The sequence below is a fragment of the Zalophus californianus genome, chromosome 1, assembly GCF_009762305.2.
Source record: "Zalophus californianus isolate mZalCal1 chromosome 1, mZalCal1.pri.v2, whole genome shotgun sequence".
In the NCBI taxonomy this organism is placed as follows: domain Eukaryota; kingdom Metazoa; phylum Chordata; class Mammalia; order Carnivora; family Otariidae; genus Zalophus; species Zalophus californianus.
Window position 1 is genome coordinate 34828518 of NC_045595.1, and position 22349 is coordinate 34850866.

General features: G+C 38.0%; 1 protein-coding gene across 1 annotated transcript in view; it reads right to left on the reverse strand.

Moving 5' to 3' along the window:
* SUCLG2 (succinate-CoA ligase GDP-forming subunit beta) overlaps nt 1-22349 on the reverse strand; it is a 276998-nt gene that overhangs the window by 100551 nt on the left and 154098 nt on the right. The window contains exons 6-9 of the mRNA XM_027586886.2: nt 22177-22266; nt 15200-15296; nt 2460-2621; nt 128-270 (exon numbers count right to left, since the gene is read on the reverse strand). Coding sequence (XP_027442687.1) covers nt 128-270; nt 2460-2621; nt 15200-15296; nt 22177-22266 — 492 coding nt within the window. The remainder of the gene's footprint in view (nt 1-127; nt 271-2459; nt 2622-15199; nt 15297-22176; nt 22267-22349) is intronic.

A 22349-nucleotide genomic window follows, 5' to 3' on the forward strand; every position in this document is an offset into this window, starting at 1 on the left:
GTACTTCAAGCAGATAGAGAAGCAGGATTTGCATCTGTGGCTGCAAAGTAAAGCATCCGGAAAAAGGCAGCTCTTGAGGGTGAAAAATCAGAAAATTATGCAATTTCCCTACAAAGACAGAGGTTACCTTAGGATCGGCTGTGAGCAGTTTGAAAGCTTGATATACTTGAGCTTCCTTTACACCACCACCGAGATCCAAAAAGTTGGCTGGCTTCCCACCATTCAGGAAGATGATGTCACAAGTAGCCATGGCAAGTCCAGCACCATTCACTGGGAAATGTAAATGGCACACAAGACAGGATAAATTTAGTAACACGAAAGGGTGAATGAACCATTTCCCTCCCCCATAATGCCAAAGAGAACCCTGTCACTACCAGGTCAATGTCCTGCCTGGAACTGTGTTCCACCAGGTAAATTCATAGACTTTTAGGATAAATCAGGAAATGTGCAAAAGAATAAACAAAAAAACCTGGGAATAGGAAGACAGGTTTGTTGAGAAGTTACGTCATTCTGGGAAACAGATAAAAAGGAAGGGTTTCCATAATTAATTAATTTGGGGTAGTAGTAGAAGATGGAGTTTTGGGTTCTGGAAAAATACAGAACTCAAGAGAACCGGGAAAGAGAGAAGGCTACAAGAAGTTGCTTGGGTCTGTGAATTACATTCTTTTTAATATCCTTTAAGAGACCTGAGGAAAAAATGGAATTTGTTTAATTTTTGGCTTGCTGAGAATATGCTTTGAATGCACCATCCCTCTGGGGTTGAGCCACGAGGGTCCCAACTTCAGTAGGGCTCCATACATTTTTACACTCAGTGCAACCATGCATGTTTATAGGTTATGTGGATTAACTCAGAAAACAAATGAATAAATGATAGCATCCAAATAATACTCTTATCCCTCTGCTCCTTCTTCAAATTATTATAAGAAATGTTCACTAGCAACCTGATCATTAAAACTAGAACCAAAATGTGCTAACGTCTTAGGGCGTTTTTTTTTTTTTTTTTTAAGAAAATAAAGAGTTTTAGCACTGCAATTCTTATTTTCCAGAGCTGAGTTTTATTGACCAATTGTACTTTTTTGGCTTCTTATACTTAATTAATATGAAATTACTTCCCTCAGGTTAGATAGGAAGAAAAAAAAAAAAAAAGCAGACCTCCTGAACACAGCAGAAACTCTCAAAGTAAAATATACTTCACTTTTTCTGACCCTTGAATTCCCCAGACAAGCCTATGAACTGTGAGTAATTTAATTAAGTCTGGGGCAACTACAATAAAAATGGTTTATATACAATCTTAAAACAATTTGAAATGTGTTAATCGTTGCTTCTGAGGCTGCTAACTTGGTTAAATCATGCATACTCCCACAGAGGCTACAAAGAATCTGTATTTAATTTGTTCTAAACACACCATTATATCATTCTCCTTTCTAAATGCCTACAAATATTGAAAGCACATTAGCTTATCAAGATCAGAACAATGTGAGTGATCTGGTACATTACAGTTATTACTACAATACAAAGCAAGAGCTTTTGGTATCACTTGTAATTAGATGTCATTTTCTATTGTATGGCTCAGCAGACTACTGGATGAGGTCTGTTCAGTTCTGAATATAATAATCCTGTTGGTTTAATGAGCTACAAATCTTTTTTATTTTAATTCCATTAAGATTAAGACCTCAGTTTCTAGCGCAATGAATTGGTTCCACCAGAAACACAGATGTGTATAAATCTCAGCTCTATAAGCTGTGGACAATAACAGAAATTGTATTGCCTCTATAGACCCATTCTTATCTCAGCTGAATAAGCCATTTTCACAAATTTAGATGAGTATGATAAAATCAATTGTTTTATTAATAAACTGGATAATGGATTAAACATTTTATCATTTGGTTATCATAAAAGCTGAAACTTGAGTATAATGATTCAAGTGTATGTTCTCTTCTACTTCCTCTGAGAAATTTTATCTTAAAACCAAATTTCAGAATAGTTCCTAGCATATTAACACAGACTGGAGTAGCAAAGATTTTGATTTTTATTAAGCATAATTTAACTGAGATGCTTTAAAATAGTATTTCTCAGCTGGGGTGACTTTGGCTACCAGAAGATATTTGCCAGTGTTTGGCAACATCTTTGGTTATCAAAATGGGGGGGTCCCCAGTGGCATCTAAAGAACAGGGACAATGCTAAATATCTGACAATGTATAGGACAGCCCCCCAAAGAATTATTCCACCCAAAATGTCAATAATGACAGACTTCAGAAACCCTGCTTTAAGTCAGTGACCACTGAGCAAAATGAACTTTGGGAAGAAACTCAGAATTGTTTCCCAAGACTTTTGGGCTACAAAAACTCCTATTTTTACTGGCTACCAGGAAATATCATTTCAGAAAGGTTCAGAAATCAGTAGTTCCTAAATTCTACAAAAATCCACAAATCATGCTTTTGATAAAACTATTTTCTTACCAAAGCAGGCAATGTTCCCATCCAGTCCTATATATTTTAGATCATATTTGGCAGCTTCGTTTTCAATGGGCTCATTCTCTGATTTGTCGTCCATAGCAAATATGTCCTTTTGTCGGAATTCTGCATTGTCATCAAAGTTTATCTTTGCATCAAAACAGACAACTAAATAAAGGAAAAAAGGCACACACATGAATATCTCTTAAGGATCTATAAATTAGTTCCCAAGGGTGGCAGGTACAGAAGAATGAAAAATAAAATACTGTCATTTTTTTTCTCATGATAGGGGTGGGAGAAATTGTTATGGCTTTCTTGATCTTAAACTTAAGGGGTACAAAGACAAATATGGTGGCATAGTCCCTGTTTCCAAGGGACTTAATTCTAATAAAGAGCACAGAAATTTACACCTGTTGGTCTCTGTTTAATAAAATAACAATATAAACTGTGGTCACCCATTAAAAGTTATAGACTGCCACATCTACACACAGCTTTGATTTGCCATTTTTATTACATTTCTTATTTTTAGTATATAACCACTGAGCATCACCTTTACCTTTGATGCAAAGAGAAACTGGATTATAATGTTTAATCCCACTGTCCTCCTTTGCCCTTCTGATGCTGCAAAGTGAAATTTTTATTTAATCAGTATCCTTGCTAATATTTCTGAAAGATTTAATGCAAAGAACACTGGGTTAGAATCAATAGGTTTTTATTTGATCCTTAACTAACTCTGTAACTTGATAAACAAAAATTAACCTACTTCCTCTCAGGGCCTCAGTTTTCTTATTTGGAAAATGGAAATAACAATCCCTAAACTGCTCATATACTTACTTTGGGGTCTGCTCAAACTAGGACCATCATCCTCATGTGTGCACGATATGACTCTTTTGATTCAGGTTATAAAACACTAAAAGACCGAGACAGATCAGATATAATGGGAGGTAGCCAGGCATTACCAGCACTACTGTCTCTACTCTCTGGTACAAGTAGAAATCTCCAACTCTCTCAATGGCCAAAAGGCCTGGGCACAGTTGAAACCCACTGGGTGATATGGCCGGACCATGGAAAGAGCATTTTCCCTGATTTACAGGATATCTTCTATATGAACTCTCAGGGAGAGCCTGCAGTGAGGAGGGGTGACATGCAGGTTTCTGGGATTTGACCCCTTTTATTATATCCCTTTGGGTAGAAATTAGTTGTCTATGATGACATTCCATTCTAACCTTCTTTTACTTTAATTCAGATATTGACAGGCAGGGATCTTTGACTCAGACTTTAGAAAAATTACCCATTCTCCTCCAGCATTGCTGAGAAGGAGCTACTTCTTCAAAGGGAAACAACCTGGAATAATTCATTCAAACTAATGACCATGGTCTGCTCATCCCATTTTCTTACAATGACGAGAAAATATTGTTACATTACAACATTCTAGAGTTACAGACCCTACATAGAGGCTTTACACAAGGGTCTCTCTACCACAAAATTCAAGCACTTTGATACAAATCTATGCAGAACTGGCATTTTAACATCTAAGAGTACTTGGCATAAATAAAAGCCCAAACCGCAAATTATTTAAAGTCGCACTGACTGACAAGAGAGAATCTTATATAGAAGGTAATGTCTGCCAGAGTCCTTAGTCTTGCCACAAAATGTCCAAGCACTTTACCCACACACTGTGAATATATGGAGCAAATGAGTAATTACTGTCCAGAATACTGCAATCTTAATGATGGAATCCTACAATTACCAAAGGAATTGGCCAACGTTCTCTGCTTGCCACAATGGCATTTTGTCAGCAATTAATGATTGGTATAATAATTAACAGGAAAGCAACTTCATTCTTGGCTTTCCACTAGGCTTATAAATAAATTTTAATTAATTTATTAGTAATTTTAGCTCCTTCATTACTCATTGGCAAGACTACTTGTAACTGACACCTTCAAAATGAATGGGCAAAGGCTATCAAACTGACTTCCTAACTGAAGAGTTTCAAATAAAAGAATTCTTGGTCAAGATCAATAAACTAGTAAATCAAAATAGGTCCAGGCTGATCTTTGCCCCTTACAAAGACTACAGTTCCAAGCTACTTGAGAGAACATAATTAATGTATATGGATGCAAAGTTCAGAAGGCAGGCCCACCTCCCCTCCGCAAAGCCAGATTTTCAAAAGATGCTTTTTCCTGCAGTATGATGCATATGCCAAGGACAGAAATGAGTTCACTCTTTGGGGGCCACCATGAGAAAACTAAGAGTTAAACCAGAGCTTGGGGCGCCTGGGTGGCTCAGTCGTTAAGCATCTGCCTTCAGCTCAGGTCATGATCCCAGGGTCCTGGGATCGAGTCCCGCATCGGGCTCCCTGCTCCGCGGGAAGCCTTCTTCTCCCTCTCACACTACCTCTGCTTGTGTTCCCTCTCTCGCTGTGTCTCTCACTGTCAAATAAATAAATAAATAAATCTTAAAAAAAAAGAGTTAAACCAGAGCTTGAAGATGGTGACTGTAGGATAAAAGGGGTATGGAGCACAGGGAGAATAAAGCACTTGAAGCAGGTACATGGGCTCTTTTAGATACATATTTGTTATGCCTGCTTAATATTTTAAAGGGAGTCCCAAACATACAAAGTGCTTTCCTGCCCCACTAACTCAGTTTATAATGCTGTATTGCCTGGATGTTTTTCCTTGAACTTCACCACTTAGTGAACTCTGGCATCAAACACACCTGGGTAAGAATTACAACTTGGACACTTCAGAGTCAGGTAGCCATCATCACCTCTTCTAAGCCCAGTGGCCTTGTCTATAAAATGGAAACCAGAGTATTTTCTACTGCATGGTGTTGGTGTAAGCAGGGACTGCATGCCAAGCACTCAGTAGCACAGACAGCCCACACTCACTGGCTATTATACCACCGCCACACTCCACCTGCCCAGTTCTTTATTACACTCACCTTCCCAATGCCAACCCAGGGTATAGGATTCTCCTATTCTAAAAAATGACCTGTCCTTGGCCCCATTCCCTTATAATCCTAGCCTTCTATTTACAGTGAATCTAAACTAATGCCTATTGGAGTTTACAGATGTACAGGTTACCTACGATTTTCAGTGAAATGCCATATTCAGAATACTTAAGACTTTCCCACAGGAAGGATTTTAGTGGTTGGCATTTCAGGCTGTGTGACTGATGGAGAAGGAGATTTTAGCCTAAAGGTTGAGGGTGGAAGAGATATCTTTGATGACCCTCAAATCCCACCATACCTTTCCATAAGGCCAGGGTGGCTAAAGATTGATATAAAACAGCCCCAAATGAGAATCTCAGTCAGATGGTGGCAAAGAATAGCCCTTGGGACAGCTTGCTGCCTGTTTTTATAAGTAGGGTTGGACTGGAATACAACCACACCCATTCATTTACATATTTCTACAGCTGGGTCCCAAGACAATAGCAGAGATGACTCCTTATAATAGAGACTATACGGTCCTTTATAGAAAAAGCCTGCCTATCCCTACTAAGTCACACTTCTCATGTTGCAATAGCCACAGGTATCATACTTATTTACAGCAAAAGAGAAACTTAGGAAAGTGCATCTAATGGCATGAAAACAAAAAGCATAAGGGACAAAATAAACAAAAACTGGATTAATCCTTGAATATCGATTGACTCTCATATGCTTATTTCCCCCGTAAGACCTATCCAAGTACACTTATAGAATGAGTGTGTTAAAAATGGATTGATGGCTATGTCAACAGTGGGGTAATAAAATAAACTTGCTTGCTCAAACCTTAGCTTTTTCATTTATTAAAACAACAAACTACACTAAAATGTATTTTTCGAGGTACTGAACCTGGTTCAGATATAATATATTCAGTATCACATTAATGAAACCTCAATTCTATAGAAAATTCACCTTGCACAAAGGCCATTCTGTGTACAAAGTGGGTGAAAAAACATACCTATTAATATTTATAAAACAATTTTCACCATCAAAAGCACATTGTTACATGCTTGATAGATGATACAAATGAACTTTCCTTCTAAACAAATATCAAAGAAAGCTGCAGTACTTATATTCATAGAGACCTCTGTTTTTTTGTTTAGTGGTGTGAGATTCTGTGAACTGCTAATTCACCAACCGAGATGAAGAGCCTGACTGGCAGTTAGGTGCCTCTGACCCTAGAGTTTTAAAAGAAGAATGTGTAACAGATTAAACAAAAGAAAAGTACATTTCAGAGGGTAGACTCACACATAAAAGAAACATAAAAACAGCAGGAAATAACATTGTCATAATTAGTTTGAAAAATCATGTCTTCAAGCAATGTACTACATTTGATTTGTGATAAATAACCATAATATGCTACTGAAATGCACCTTGCCGAGATGGCATTAAAATGCTGATACTTTCAAATTAGTCCCACTTTCCATTAAATATTGATGTTCCAAGAGTTGTATACTTTTTAGAACTTTTCTTGAGTTGCTGTGAAAAGAAAAAATAGATACGAGGCGGGAGGGGGATTCGGGTGAAGGTAGAGAACTGAAAATGTTCTTGAAAATAGAGTCTTGTGTATAAAGAGAGAAAAGAGAAACACCCACCAACAACATGGGCACTTGCTAACTCGAAGCAACAGGGTGGCTATTTAGGGAAATTAATCTGAAGCAAGAAAGGGATCTGATGTGCGAGTTAACTTTGGATCACTCAGCCTTAGTTCTCATGGAATCTTGGCCAGGTAGTGACTGTTTTAAATTGGGTTTCATTCCGATAGCTTGGTGAATGGATTTGGGCTCCAACTGTCGAAAATGCCTTAGAGCAGGAATTCTTCATCTTGGGACTACTGGTAAGTTAGATGAGATCATTATCTATTGGGGGTAGGGGGTGTACTGTGTACTATAGGATGTTTAACAACATCCCCAGCCTCCACCCACGAGAGGCAAGTGGCACCCTGAACTCCCAGTTGTGATAAACAAAAATGGATGTTAACGAGACTCATTGTGGTGATCACATGCAATCATTGTGTTGTATACCTGACACTAATATTATGTTGTATGTCATTTATATCTCAATATAAAAATGTCTCTAGACATTGACATACCTCCCCCGGGGGACAATATGCCTACCCTCTTCATTGAGAAACATTAGCGACACCAAAGAAAGGAGTCTGTGTTCAGGTAGATCTGGCTAAAAGTGGGAAGAAATGAAATAGAACATAAAACCTCACAGTGGCTTGTAAAACAGATGAATGAATGGATAGGTAGATAAATAAATAATGATAAAAAAAACCCCTGCTTTTTTTTTAATTAAAGTTTTTTTATTTATATAAGTAATCTCTGCACCCCATGTGGGATTCAAACTCATGACCCTGACTGAGATCAAGAGTTGCAAGCTCTTCTGACTGAGCTAGCCAGGCACCCCAGGAAAACCTTGCTTCTAACTTGGACACACATTTTTTTTTTAAGATTTTATTTATTTAGGGCGCCTGGGTGGCTCAGTTGGTTGAGCGACTGCCTTCGGCTCAGGTCATGATCCTGGAGTCCCGGGATCGAGTCCCGCATCGGGCTCCCTGCTCGGCAGGGAGTCTGCTTCTCCCTCTGACCCTCTTCCCTCTCGTACTCTCTATCTCTCATTCTCTCTCTCTCAAATAAATAAATAAAATCTTTAAAAAAAAAAAGATTTTATTTATTTATTTGACAGAGAGAGAGAGAGAGCACAAGCAGCAGGACAGGGAGAAGCAGGCTCCCCGCTAAGCAGGGAGAACTTGACCCCATGTTTAATGAATTAATCCTGGCAATACAACTGGACAAGCAAGGAAAAGAGTTAATTTCTCTTCGACTATTTAATTAACAGCTTACTTTCATTTCAATAAAATTTAGGCCATTCTGGTAGACATGTGACTCCATCTCTTTTTCCATTGAGAAAATGCCTTTCTCCTACACATGTGATTCCAGCTCAGTGACTGGTCTAGATATGGATAGAGGACCCAAATAGGGCCAATCAGAATCATTTGAAAAGATTGCTGTGGTTGCTGAAGGAGAATGATGAAAAGCGGGAGCCATGTTGGTTGCCCCTCCAGAGAGCCTGGCCGACAAAGGAGCCAATTCGGAGGCAACTGGGATGGAAGATCAGAGAATCCCTTGCTCCCTTCATGCCCTAAACCAGACCACTCCCTGTTATATGAGGAAAATAAATATCCTTCCCTGACCTGGAAGCTTCTTAACAAAAACTAGACTGATGTAGGTTTCTGTTGCTTACAACCATTATAATTCTAACAGTCACTAAACTACATTACAGTCAATAGTGCCAAATTATATTCTTTGAATCAATTTTGTTTTTGGTCAGATCTGCCACACATGTACCAATTTTATTGAATTAATTTTTCATTGATTTTCTCTATTGTTTTTCCATTTTTTAAATTATGTTGTTAATCACCATACATTATATCATTAGTTTTTGATGTAGTGTTCCATGATTCACTGTTTGTATATAACACCGAGTGCTCCATTTAGTACTTGCCCTCTTTAATACCCATCACCAGGCTAACCATCCCTCCAACCCCCTCCCCTCTAGAACCCTCAGTTTGTTTCTCAGGGTCCATAGTCTCTCATGGTTTGTCTCCCCCTCTGATTTCCCCTTCATTTTTCCCTTCCTGCTATCTTCTCCTTCTTCTTCTTCTTTTTTAAAATATATAATGTATTACTTGTTTCAGAGGTACAGGTCTGTGATTCAACAGTCTTACACAATTCACAGCGCTCACCATAGAATCAAATTATTAATCACATTGGAAAAAATAATTCTTGGACTGCAGTTCTTTCGCCACATTAAAAATTTCCCATAGGTGATCTAACAGCATAGATGTTATCAAGATCATTGCTCTTTATTCAACCAGGTATCATCTGTTGTGCAAATATATGACCAGTCACCTGGATTTTTAAAAAAATGTTCCTCATTAACCAATGGAAGACAGAAGAAACTCTCTTACAAAGAAGCTTTGCAACAGATAAGTTTAAAGTAAAAATGTTTGGTGTGATGCCAAGCTCCTTAAACTTCTAAATTAAGAGTTATTATTAAATCACAATTTTAATGTGAAACGTTATATGCTCTGCTATTACTGATCTAAATGGAAAAAATTTTATATTCACATTATAAATATTAAGATTATTAATATTGCTAGGATATAAATGACTTTTTTACAGCTCCTAAATAAAAGATTGCTTTAGGGGATTGTGACAATGATGAAGATCAATTTATACATTTGGTCATTAATCACCGTTTCCTAATTGGGTTTAATTTGACTACTGCTCATTAGAGTTATAAACCAACACAGTCATTTAATTGTGATTATAATTCAATAGCTGAACTTTTATGGTACAATGAACAAATTAATAGCTAAAGATAATTTTGCTTTTAAAAATATCACATAAGACTTATGCTTTAATGCACTATATACACGGAATGTATTTTATGATGATTCCTTCAAAAAAGCTCAAGAATTTTCTTTTCTCTTGATAATTAAAAAGAAAACTTCTGATTTCCTGAGGTTTTACAAATACATTCTAGGAAAAGTTTCTTGCACCCTTATTCCCTGCATCAGACTGCAATCTGTGACTGACAATTTACCAAAGTTTTGCATGAAAGTAGTATTATAGCCTGACTTTTATCCAATTCCTTGGCCGAATTTCCATTTTTTTAAAATATGAAATAACCAGGTTGCTTATGCATACTAATTTGAAAAGCAAGCCATCACCTTGAAGAACTTATACTCAACTTCCCTCTCTTTTGTTTCTTGGATTTAATTAACAGCCACTCAATGCAGCCTGAATTTTGACTAATTTCCATTAAGCTGGAGACTATGTATAGATCACTCTGATAAAAGTAAATTAATAGTTTAAGAGAAAAAAGGTAAAAAAGAAAGCAGTCTGGCATATCAAAATCAACACACATGCTATACTAAGAAAGACACAGGTTCGAATCTCAGCTCCAGTAACGGGTTGCTTATGGAGGAGTCACATTAATTTTCAATCCTCTATAAAACAGGGATAATAACTCCGTACTTTTCAGGATTGCTATAAGTAATAAAAAGAAATTTATGTAAAGGCTTATCACAGTATGTGTCATATGAGTTCAAAACAGTTTTCTTCCACTTCACTTCTTCTCTATATAAAATACTAATGATTTCATAGTCAAACAGAATTTTTTAAATATTTATGAATAAAAGGTAGTTTGCTTACAAATAACCTATCACAGATCTTTATCTGGTGGTCACTTGTGCAAACCATGAAATATATTATTTTCAATGGCTTCCTAAACATTACTATTTGTCTATCATAACCTGAAATATAAAAAAAAACAAAAAAGAAAAAAATGGACAAAAAGATGAAATCCATACCTTTACTGACTACTCTCTTTTTCATAGGTATCACTTAATTTGACTTTTTAAAAAAAATTGATATTTATTTATTCATTTGAGAGAGAGCACTAGAGCGAATGAGAGCACCAGCAGTGAGAGGGGGAAGCAGACTCCCCACTGAGTAAGGAGCCTGATGTGGGGCTCCATCCCAGGCCCCTGAGATCAAGACCTGAGCTAAAGGCAGACCCTTAACCTACTGAGCCACCCAGGTGCCCCTAATTTAACTTTTTTAAAATGAAAATGGAGAATTTATTAGACGAATACAGGGGCCTCCACCAGAAATGCCACAAGACTCATGGAAGGAGATCAGGACTGTCTTTCATTAGTTCAAGTGCAGTTGGTGACAATTATAATTTTAAACAAAGCCTTAATTTTTGTACAAAGTTTTACTTTCTGTTATTTTTTATGTTTTACTTTCAATATCCATTATCTTTTTGATTTTCAGAAGGATAAGAAATAATAAAATAATAATAACTAATGCTTTTGTACCTCTTACCATATGCCAAGCCTTGTTCTAGGAACATTAATTATCCTCATAACAATCTTCTAAGGTAGGTACTATTATTATTGTCCCCATTTTGTACTTAAAAAACAATTCCAGTATAGTTAACATACAGTGTTAGCTTCAGGTGTACAATACAGTAACTCAACAGTTGTATACATTACTCAGTGCTCATCACAATGAGCGTACTCTCAATCTCCTTCACCTATTTCATATACCAACCCCCCCCACACACACATATACACCTACCTCCCCTCTGGCAACCACCAGTTTGTTCTCTGTATTTAAGAGTCTGTTTTGTCTCCTTTTTGTTGTTGTGTGTTTTCTTTCTTAAATTCCACCTGAGTGAAATCACATGGTATTTGTCTTTCTCAGTCTTATTTCACGTAGCATGATACTCTCTAGATTCATGCATGTTGTTACAAATGGCAAGATTTCATTCATTTTTATGACTGAGTCATATTTCACACTGTGTGTGTATGTGTGTGTGTGTACACACCACTTCTTTATCCACTCCTCTACAGATGGGCACTGGAGTTGCTTCCATGTTATCTTGATTATCATAAATAATATTGCAGTAAATATAAGGGTGCATATATATTTTTGAATTAGCGTTTTTATTTTCTTTGGGTAAATAAATATCCAGTAATGGAATTCCTGAGTCATATGGTAATTCCATTTTTATAACCTCCACACTCTTTTCCATGGTGACTGCACCAGCTTGCACTCCCACCAACAGTGCACAAGGGTTCCTTTCTTTCCATAACCTTACAAACACTTGCTTCTCGTGTTTTCTATTTTAGCCATTCTGACAAGTGTGAAATGAGATCTCATTGTAGTTTTGATTTGTTTTCCTGATGATGAGTATGTTTAACTTCTTTTCATGTGTCTGTTGGCCATCTGTATGCCTTCTTTGGAAAAATGTCTGTTCATGTCTTCTGCCCATTTTTAATTGGTATTAAGCTGTATACATACCTTATATATTTTGGATATTAACCCCTCATCAGATATATCATTTAAAAATATCTTCTCCCATTCAAAAGGCTGTCTTTTTGTTTTGTTGATGGCTTCCCTTCCTGTGTAAAAGCTTTTTATTTTGATGTACTCCCAATAGTTTATTTTGGCTTTTGTTTCTCTTGCCTCAAGAGACATATCTAGAAAAATGTCAGAGAAAGTACTACAGCCAATGTCAGAGAAAGTACTGCATGGGCTCTCCTCTAGGATTTTTAAAATTTCAAGTATCACATTTAGATTTTTAATCCATTTCAAACTTATTTTGGTGTATGGTGTAAGAACGTGGTCCAGTTTCATTCATTTGCATGAAGTTGGTTTTCCCAACACCATTTGTTGAAGAAACTGTCCTTTCCCATTGCGTATTTTTGCCTCCTTTGTCATAAATTAAATGACTGTATAATCATGGGTTTATTTATGTTCCATTGATCTGTGTGTCTATTTTTGTGCCAGTATCATACTGTTTTGTTCACTATAGCTTTGTGGTATATCTTGAAATCTGGGGTTGTGATACCTCCAGTTTTGCTCTTTTTCAAGATTGCTTTGGCTATTCAAGGTCTTTTGTGGTTCCATACAAATTTTAGGATTATTGTTATAATTCTGTGGAAAATGCTCTTGGTATTTTAATAGGGATTGCATTAAATTTGTAGATTGCTTTGGGTATATGGACATTTTAACAATATCTGTTGTCCCAGTTCGTGAGCATGGAATGAATATCTATCCATTTGTTTGTGTCATCTTCAATTACTTTCAACAATGTCTTATAGTTTTTTTTTGAGTACAGGACCTTTCACCTTGTTGGTTAAGTTCATTCCTAGGTATTTTACTATTTTTGGTGCAATTATAAATGAGATTGTTTTCTTGATTTCTCTTTCTGCCATCTCGTTATTAGTGTATAGAAATGCAATGGATTTCTATATATTGATTTCATGTCCTGCGACTTTACTGAATTCCTTTATCAGTTCTAGTAGTTTTTTGGTGGAGTCGTTTTTGGGTTTTCTATATATAGTGTCATGTCATCTGCAAACAGTGAAAGTTTTACTTTTTCCTTTCCAATTTGGATTCCATTCATTCATTCATTTATTTATGTCTGATTGCTGTGGCTAGGACTTCCAGTACTATGTTGAATAAAACTGGTGAGAGTTGACCAGTCTTGTTCCTGATCTTAGAGGTAAAGCTCTCAATCTTTCACCATTGGGTATGCTATTATCTATGAGTTTTCAGAGATGACCTGCATTATGTTGAGATATGTTCCCTCTAAACCCAGTTTGTTGATGGTTTTGTCATGAATGGGTGTTGTACCTTGTCAAATACTTTTTCTGCATCTCTTGAAATGATCATATGGTTTTTATCCTTTCTCTTGTTGATGTGATGTATCATATTAATTGATTTGTAAATAATGAACCGCCCTTGCATCCTAGGAATAAATCCCACTTGATCATGGTGAATGATTTTTTTGATGTATTGTTGAATTTGGTTTTCTAGTATTTTACCGAGGATTTTTACATCTATGTTCATCAGAGATATTGCTCTGTAATTTGCTTTTTTTGTGGTGTCTTCATCTGGTTTTTGTATCAAGGTAATGTAAGTTTCATAGAAAAAATTTGGAAGATTTTCTTCCCTTTCTATCTTTTGGAATAGTTTGAGGAAAAAAGGCATTAACTCTTGTTTAAAGGTTTGGTAGAATTCACCTGTGAAGCCATCTGGTGCTAGACTTTTGTTTGTCGGGTGTTTTTCCTGGAGTACCTGAGAAGAGGACCTACAGCTTATGAATGTCAGGGACTGGTCTATTTTGTGCCTGACAATGGATGTTTACACAAACACCAGTCACTTCACTATACAACACAGTTATTTTTACCACTCTTTTGGATTATAACACCAAACTCCAAGGCTCAGCCCAGGTCTGTGGCCAGAACCTGGCAGGTCCAGAATCTGAATCCAGTCCCCTTTGTACAACACTATACTGTGTCCACCTTGGTCTACGACTTGGTTGTATTTGCACATAGCAGACCACCTAATTTATGCAATGGCAAATCCCTGGTTACTGACTGCCCACAACATGCTAGACAGCATACAAGACACTGGGGGTGAAATGTGCTAAAAAAGACAAGGTTAGTGGAACTTACATTCCTGCATCCCTGTCCTAGCCACCTGACAGCCCACCTTCTACCTCCAAACACACATGCATTCACAAGCTTTTACTATCGAATTAGTAGGAACTTACAGAATACCAGCCACAGTGCAATGGGGGTGGGTACTGAGATAGAAAACAGTTCTTTATACTTTACAAGTATCTGATGGATAGAAAAATCTTCTCTACAAAAATGCCTCCTTCTCCCACCTGAATCAGAAACTGGTAACTAAGTAAGGCGAAAGAATTGGATAGGAGGGCACTAGGGCTTTGCCGGGATGATATAAATCCAGCAGGGGGGCACAAAGTGCATTTGTACACATCTGTACAAACTAAAAATCTTCAAGCATTTCCAGCTCCATAAAAGCAGGTGCATTCATTATACTCTAACGCAGAGGCTTCTGTTCCTACCCAAGATTTTACCTCAGAATAAGCAAGAAAGGCCCTGGAAAAACAAGGGGGTGCTGGTGGATGGATGTTTCTAAATAAAACAAGAAGGAGCTTCCCCTGAGGCCTGGCATTTGGCTGCAAGCAAACTCCAGTGCTCAAGTGTTCAACTGTATCATGGGAGTATTTGAAACCACGGCAGAAATTAAGTTACTGAATGAAATGAATGCAAAGCTGCTGCTACAGTCTTTTGTACAATTTAATTTATATTTTGCATAAATTATTACATTCATTTCTTGTTGTTGCTGTTTTCTTTTTTTGGTTACCTTGTCCTTCTGGGGTTTCACCAAAGGGATTCACTTCCACCTGAGTAGCATCAATTTTCAGGAAGAGATTGTACAGCTTCTTAATTTGATCTGCAGCCTAGATGGGATCAAGTACAATGAAATTACACCAAAGCAGTAAAAGAACATTTATTTTGCTGGATTAATGAAACCTTAAAAGTAACAAATTACATCTTTATGTTCAGTTAGGTTTTCTGAAGGGAAAAAGAGAAAAAAATAATTATTTTAATTTCCACTGCTATTCATTAGAAGGAATTGCTCAACTTTCCTCCAGACACCAGGAAAGACCATTATCAGGAAAACAAAAATATTTTCAGTCTGGTCTAAAAACGTTGTTAATCTTTTTGTAAATTATCATGTCTCTATTAGCTAAGCTACGTTGCAGTATGAGCCACAATCATTAATACAAACAAGCTCCATTTAAGTAAAAGGTAAACATGATTTTGAGAGTTTATAATGACAGGTTTTCCTTATTATGCTAGAATAAAACAGTTATTACATTTATCAGTTCAAACCTATACTCTGGGAAACAGCAATTACTGAGCGTCTAATGGAAACTGTGGCAAGGCAGGGAGATGAAAGTCCTACACAGTAGAGTTAGGGAACAACACAGTGCAAACTAAACAGTTTGTCCTGAAGGCATAAACCATAAAGAGCAACAATATCCAGAGTCTCCCTGATGTTATGCCCTGACTTCATTTTTTTCCTGCTGCTTGAAATTCACTCATTCATTCATTCTTTTCAACCAACTTTTATGAATGGCCTAGTCACAGCATGCTGGCATTGTGTGAAGTGGGGCGAGGGAAAGACATCATGAATGGGGCCTCGACAGGGCCCTGGAAAGCTCACACCTAGAGGGAACAAAGCCTGTGATGAAACTTAGCATGACTGCGCATCCATGGCTCAGTGCTGGGTATCAGTCTCATTCTTGGCTCCACCTTCTTGCCTAGCCATAATTCTCCCTTGGCAATATTTTCGCTCATTGTTCCAGCCCTGCATTTTTGCCCTCCGATCCAGTTCCAGCTTTTCCCCATCCCTACTCTGGGTGTCAGGGGAGCTGACACTTGTAGGTTGAGTTTCCAAGGCTTCTGGGCTGGATGGCTTCCAGCTCAGTTCAGCCAATGGGAAGCAGTGGTAGGAGACAAGAGATAGAAGAAAGGGAAAAGCTGGGGTACTTCCACCCCTCTCTTTCTGCCTTGCAGAAGCATCTTTTCCTCTGGCTTTAGCAAACACCAGAGACCCACCAGGGATCTACCCTCTGTATCCCATGGTGCAGAAATACCACTGGCTCACTTCGCTCAGCCAGCATGCAGGGAGCAACAATTTCCTGTTAGGCTTTAGCTCTACCTTGCCTCCCGGCCCACCCTGAAATTTCTCAATTCTTGGAGCACCATGTAACCAATTCCCTGGAACAAAGTTCCACTGTGGTGAACACTCCCTGAAATTTCTCAATTCTTGGAGCACCATGTAACCAATTCCCTGGAATAAAGTTCCACTGTGGTGAACACTGAGAGTGCTTTCTTTGTTCCAATATTGACTGAAGAACTCCTGGAAGTGAAATTCATGTTGTCTTCATTTATTTTATGTACATTTATAAACTTTCTTAAATCCTAATTTGAATCCAGGTCGCTACAGATAAACAAACATATGTAACGGATAAGACTGAATGTTTTTTAATATTGACTTTTTTTCTGGCTAGGTAATATATGTACATGATACAAAATTCCCAAGGTATGCAAGAGTCTCCCTCTGAACCTTCCCCGGACTCCCTGGCCACACTGCTCCCGTGGCCCATCCTGCAGCAGCCACTCACTCACGGGCTGGTGTTTCAATGACAGATACTCTAGGTATGTGCAAGTATGCATATTCTCCATTCGTCTTTTTTAAAAAACCAAACTTGGTTCTATACCTTGTTTCTTTACTTAAATGATTTTATAAAGCCTTCACTGACAACACAAATAGAGTGATCTTATTCTTGTAAGTGGCCACATACCTTACGCGAATGTATCAGAATTCATTTAGTCTGTCTCTTAATAGACATTTGGTTTCCAATCGTTTGACATTACTTAAAATGCTGCCTTTACCTATCTCTGTATGTGTATCATACATGTGACTGATCATCTGTTGGATAAATTCCCCAGAGTGGAGCAAAAAAGGCGTGTGGGGATTTTAAATGATAAAAGATTATTCTATATTATTCTCAGCAGAAGCTATCACTAGTTCCCCAGCCCACAACCCAGTATCAGAAATTGTTTTTCTATGCCCAACCATCAGTTATTGATCTTTGCCAGTACGCCAGGTAAGAGTGGGTACCTCATATAGATCTTTAATTGGAACTGCTCTTACTATTAATGAATTTGAGGATTATTCTACAAACTTAAGAGACATTTGTATTTCCTTTTCTCTGAATTTTGCCCATTTTTCTGTTATGATTTGTGTCTTCTTTCTCAGAGTTATAAGAAGCGTTTTTACATGTCAGAAGTTAGCTCTTCATCTCATATAAATTGCAAATATTTTTCTCCTTTAACATTTGCCTTTCACCCATGTGTCTGTTACTTCTGCCACATGGAATCTGGTAATAATAATGTCACTCTTTTCTTTCACGGTTTCTAGCTTTGGGTTAGACTTTAAGAAGGCTGGTCCCACTCTGAGAGTGTTAAAACAATTCTCCAATTTTTTCAAATACTCTAAGATTTCTCTTATATCATGTTTACTTTTTTTTATCCAAATGGATTTTATTTGAGCTATGGTGCAAAGCTGATAAGTCACTCACTGCCAAACAGATTTGTATTTTTAGGAGTTTTCTAGGTCATCTATGGGAGCTTGCAATGTAAGCCGCATAAAAGAGGCATGGTGTCCGTCCTGGGTACGGTGGCATCCACTGGACCTATACAGTCTCTGCACAGAGTCAACACTCAATAAATACTGGTTCAATTAATGATTAGTTTCATAATAAGGAGAAACCACATAATGGAAAAAACTTCTGGGCGCATGCATATATAAGATCTTATACTAGCTACTTTAAAACTTTCTTCTTTTTTAAAATACATGTACAATAAGATGCATGATCCCAATCATTTTTTTAAGTGTACAGTTTGGCAGTCTCCAGTATATTCACAGAGTCATGCAACCAAGCTGCAGAATGTTTTCATCCTGCAAAGCTGAAACTCCATACCCATTAAATAACAACTCTCCATTCTCCCCTCCCCTCGCCTGAAAACTGCCATTCTTCTTTCTGTCACTGTGAATCCGATGAGTTTAGGTGCCTCATAGAAATGGAATCACACACCTATTTATCTTTTTTGACTGGCTAATTTCACTTAGCACAGTGCCCTCAAGGCTTATCCATGCCTTCTCAGAACCTCCCTCTTTTTCAAGGCTGACCAACCTTCCACTGCATGTATATACCACACTTTATTTACCCATTCATCAGTGGATACCTGGGTCGCTTCAAAACTTCTTAAGCCTCTATCAACCTATCGTAGCTTGAGGCCTGAATTTTCTAAACATTAATGACATTTTAATTATACACTAACACAGCATTTGGCTTGTATTCACTGTTTATTACTGTACAAACACAGATTATAAATGCTTTTTTGAGCAGGATTGAAGCATGATTAGATTTGTGTTGTAAGATCTCTAAGGGAAATGTGTTATCAAATCTGTGCTGTAAGATCTAAAAGGGAGAACCAGCCCAGCTTGGAGACAGAACGTGCCTTATTCCAGAGGCCATCCAGTAAATGGCTATAAAGCCTAGTCAGGGAAAATGTGTCAGTTGAGCAGGTGTAATAATAGAAAATGGCAGGCCCTGGGGCAAGCTGAGGTTAGCTCCCCAGCTTTCTAAACATGTTCAAATTTAAAAAATAAATTAAACACAAGTCAAAGAAAACATTCTGCTGTTTACCTTACAGTCAGCCAGCTTCCTACTGCCACCTACTTCCTCAGTTCAAAACCACACTACACAGAAAATTTGTTTTCTCTTCTTATGCCACCAATTAATGTTATTTTAAGGTTGTTTGTTAAGCAATTTAAAAAAATTAAGATGCCTAAAATCAAATATCCTTTGAGCCATATGCACAACCCTGACAAATTTACAAGTACCTTCAAAAATGTTTTAGCATGTTAAAAATTTTAGAAATATTTTCAGTTTATTCCAGGAACTAATATCATCAACATTCACATACGGTTTTTAAAGCAAGCCAGAGGGACAAACCATTCTGAGAAACATTAGTGATCATTTATTAACTGCACCCATCAAATCTTTTCATTAGCTTAAATACTAAATAAAGATGCATGTTGGCAATTCATGGTGCCCATGTTTTCAGAAATTAATAGTATAGAGGACAACTAAGACACATTTGAGAAATCTGTGTATTTTTAGTCATTTTCAGCTTTCCTGTGGCTTTAGTCTTTTCAACCAATTCTTGCTGAAATGAATTTTGTCGGGAACACACAGTTGGTAGTTTTTGTGCAAGGTGATACTTATTTTTTTGTTAAGTCTAATATGAACACCTCACATTCAGAGACAAAAGCCATGAGTTTCAGGAAAGATATTAATAACTTTACAAGATAATCATGTTATAAGTTGTTTATCCATAAGAGCTCTGCCTCCAGATGCCTAAACCATGTTGTAGATGAGAATTAAGTGACTTTCAAGGTCACACTGAATCTGAGGGGCCCTGAAAATACCATTTCTTAGTCAAAGGATTACTGACTAATGTTCATTTAAATGTTTTTTCTTCTGGGGAGCCTCCTGTGCTTACTGGACCCTGGCTTTCTGGAATGTGTCACTGACCCCTGTGGCTTGAGGAAACATCCTAAAGCAGAGGTTCCCAAATCTACCACTCCAGCATACATACCGTCTCTTTCCTACTGTGCAAACATAATCAGGTGTCCCTAGGTGAACAAATTCCAACCCACCTACAACAGATCACCCTTGCTCTCCCTTCGCACTCCCTTTCCCTGGAATCACCGCCAGCCGCTGACCACTGTTTTGTGAGCCCCTGGAGAACACTGGCTATTTCTCAACATCTCTGTTTCCCAGGGTCCAGCAGAATCAGCAGCACCCAGGCAAGCGCTCACTCCAACTCTGCTGAGCAAATGAAGATTTAAAGGCTATCATTTAGTGGGTGACAGAGAAACAAGAAAAAAAAAGAATTAAAAAATGTCTTTCCTCGATACGTTCAGTTAAAAATATAATGACATTATAGCTACTAAGGACCCCTGAGAACTTGCATGTTCATCTTCCTTCCACAGGGTAATTCATTTAAAATCTAGAGTGTTTGGGCTACATGAGAAAACATGATTCAACCATTTAAGAGCTATGACTCTTCAAGTTCTCTTATAATAGGGAAGGGGGAGGAAACTATCTTCTGGCGTACATAATACTATTAGTGTCTTCTCTAGAACTCTCTGTTATGTTCACCTCCTGAGCTGTCAAGCCATGGCGTAGGCAGATTCGCCCACTCCAGATTTTTTCTGCTGCCCTTACAGCTACCTATCACCAACTCCCTAGGAATCTGTTCAAAGTGGACATCCGGGATGTGCCGTTGCACTTATTCATGCATATGACAAATGTTTCTAGGGCACCTAATACATCTGCCAAGCACTTTGCTGCCAATGCAGCAGTGAGCAAGGCTGACAGAGTCCCTTCCATGGTGTAGATTAGGATCTGCAAAGGTGAATGCAAGTAAGTAAGAGAAAGAGAGATGTGCAGAGGCATATGGAGGAGGTGAATGGGGTTATGGAGCACATTCTGGAGCTGACTGCAGGACAGTGCGGCTAGAACACAGTGATCATATGAAAGAGTGGTCTCGGTGACCACCACCCCTACGCAAGATGCCCCACAATAAATGTCAAATGGGCGGCTAAGCTAGTTAGTGACCTCACTCTCAGGGGGTGAATCCAACTCTGTAGCCCTTACTCAAAAATCTACCATAACTTCCTTTCAGCAGGTCACTAACTTGGCATCTCTTTTAGAAGAATGTTGCCCAAATAAATTAAAGGAAATGCTCTGTAACCATCTAGAGTCCAAGGGGGAACACATACACACACACACACACACACACACACACACACACACTCACATATACATACACACAGGACCTAGGGTTATTAAGGTGGTTTCTCTTAGTCGTGGAGGAGTTAAAAACAGCCAGTAAGTTCTTCTGATTTAACTGTGAGACAAAGAAGCTTGCTTATGTAAACATACAATCAGTCTCTGTGGGCTGGACCAAGGGCAATGCAGGACTGCGATGTTCAAGACAGATTCTCTCCCTCAACAGCTCAGAGGACAATTTTTCTGTCTTTGAAGCCAAGGGGTATAATTATTAAATTGGCATAATTTAAGCTGTTTTCAGTGAAATATCACTTTCAGGCCATTAATATTCATCTCAAATCCCATTAACTATGAAAGAATAGCAATTAGTTAAGTAATGTGCATTATTAATAACAATAACAGCTGACCTTTCTGGAGTACTGAATAAGCACTTCCCCACATCAGCGTACTCAATCCCGACAATATGCCCCTTTTCCCAGATGATGACACTGACGTTCAGATGGGCAGAATCACATGCTGGGAGGCAGTGCTCGATTCAAACTCAGGTCTGCCCGACTCTACAGCCTGTGCCTCTAAGCACTCCACGGCCTAGTCTAATTCAGGGGCTGGCACTGCGGCACTACAGAAAAAAATAAAGAGACTAATACATGTAGCAAAATGCATGTGTCTGCATGCAACACTCACACGTGGCCACATGCCTACATATATAGGAACACACCTCATCAACATCCTGTTCTGGAATACAAGGGAAATAGTGTTCATCATAAACAACTGGGGGCAAAACTGTTAAACGATAAATAATCCCGTGTCCTGGAAATTACAAATATTAGAGGAAAGTAAGCAAGGTAGCAAATGTTTTCTGAAACAAGTCATTCACAGTGGCCTCCGCATGCTCAGGTACCTGGTTTTTCAAAGGCCCAAGGAAGCCGAGATTTTCTGCCATCCGCTGAGCTTGGCTGTCCTTTATCCCTTCCATAATGTCGATTTGCTCCTAGTAAAAATGAACCAAATAAGAAAAATTCAGACAGGCAAATGAAAAGATTCACAACCTCGAAAGAAAATGCTTAGTATTTA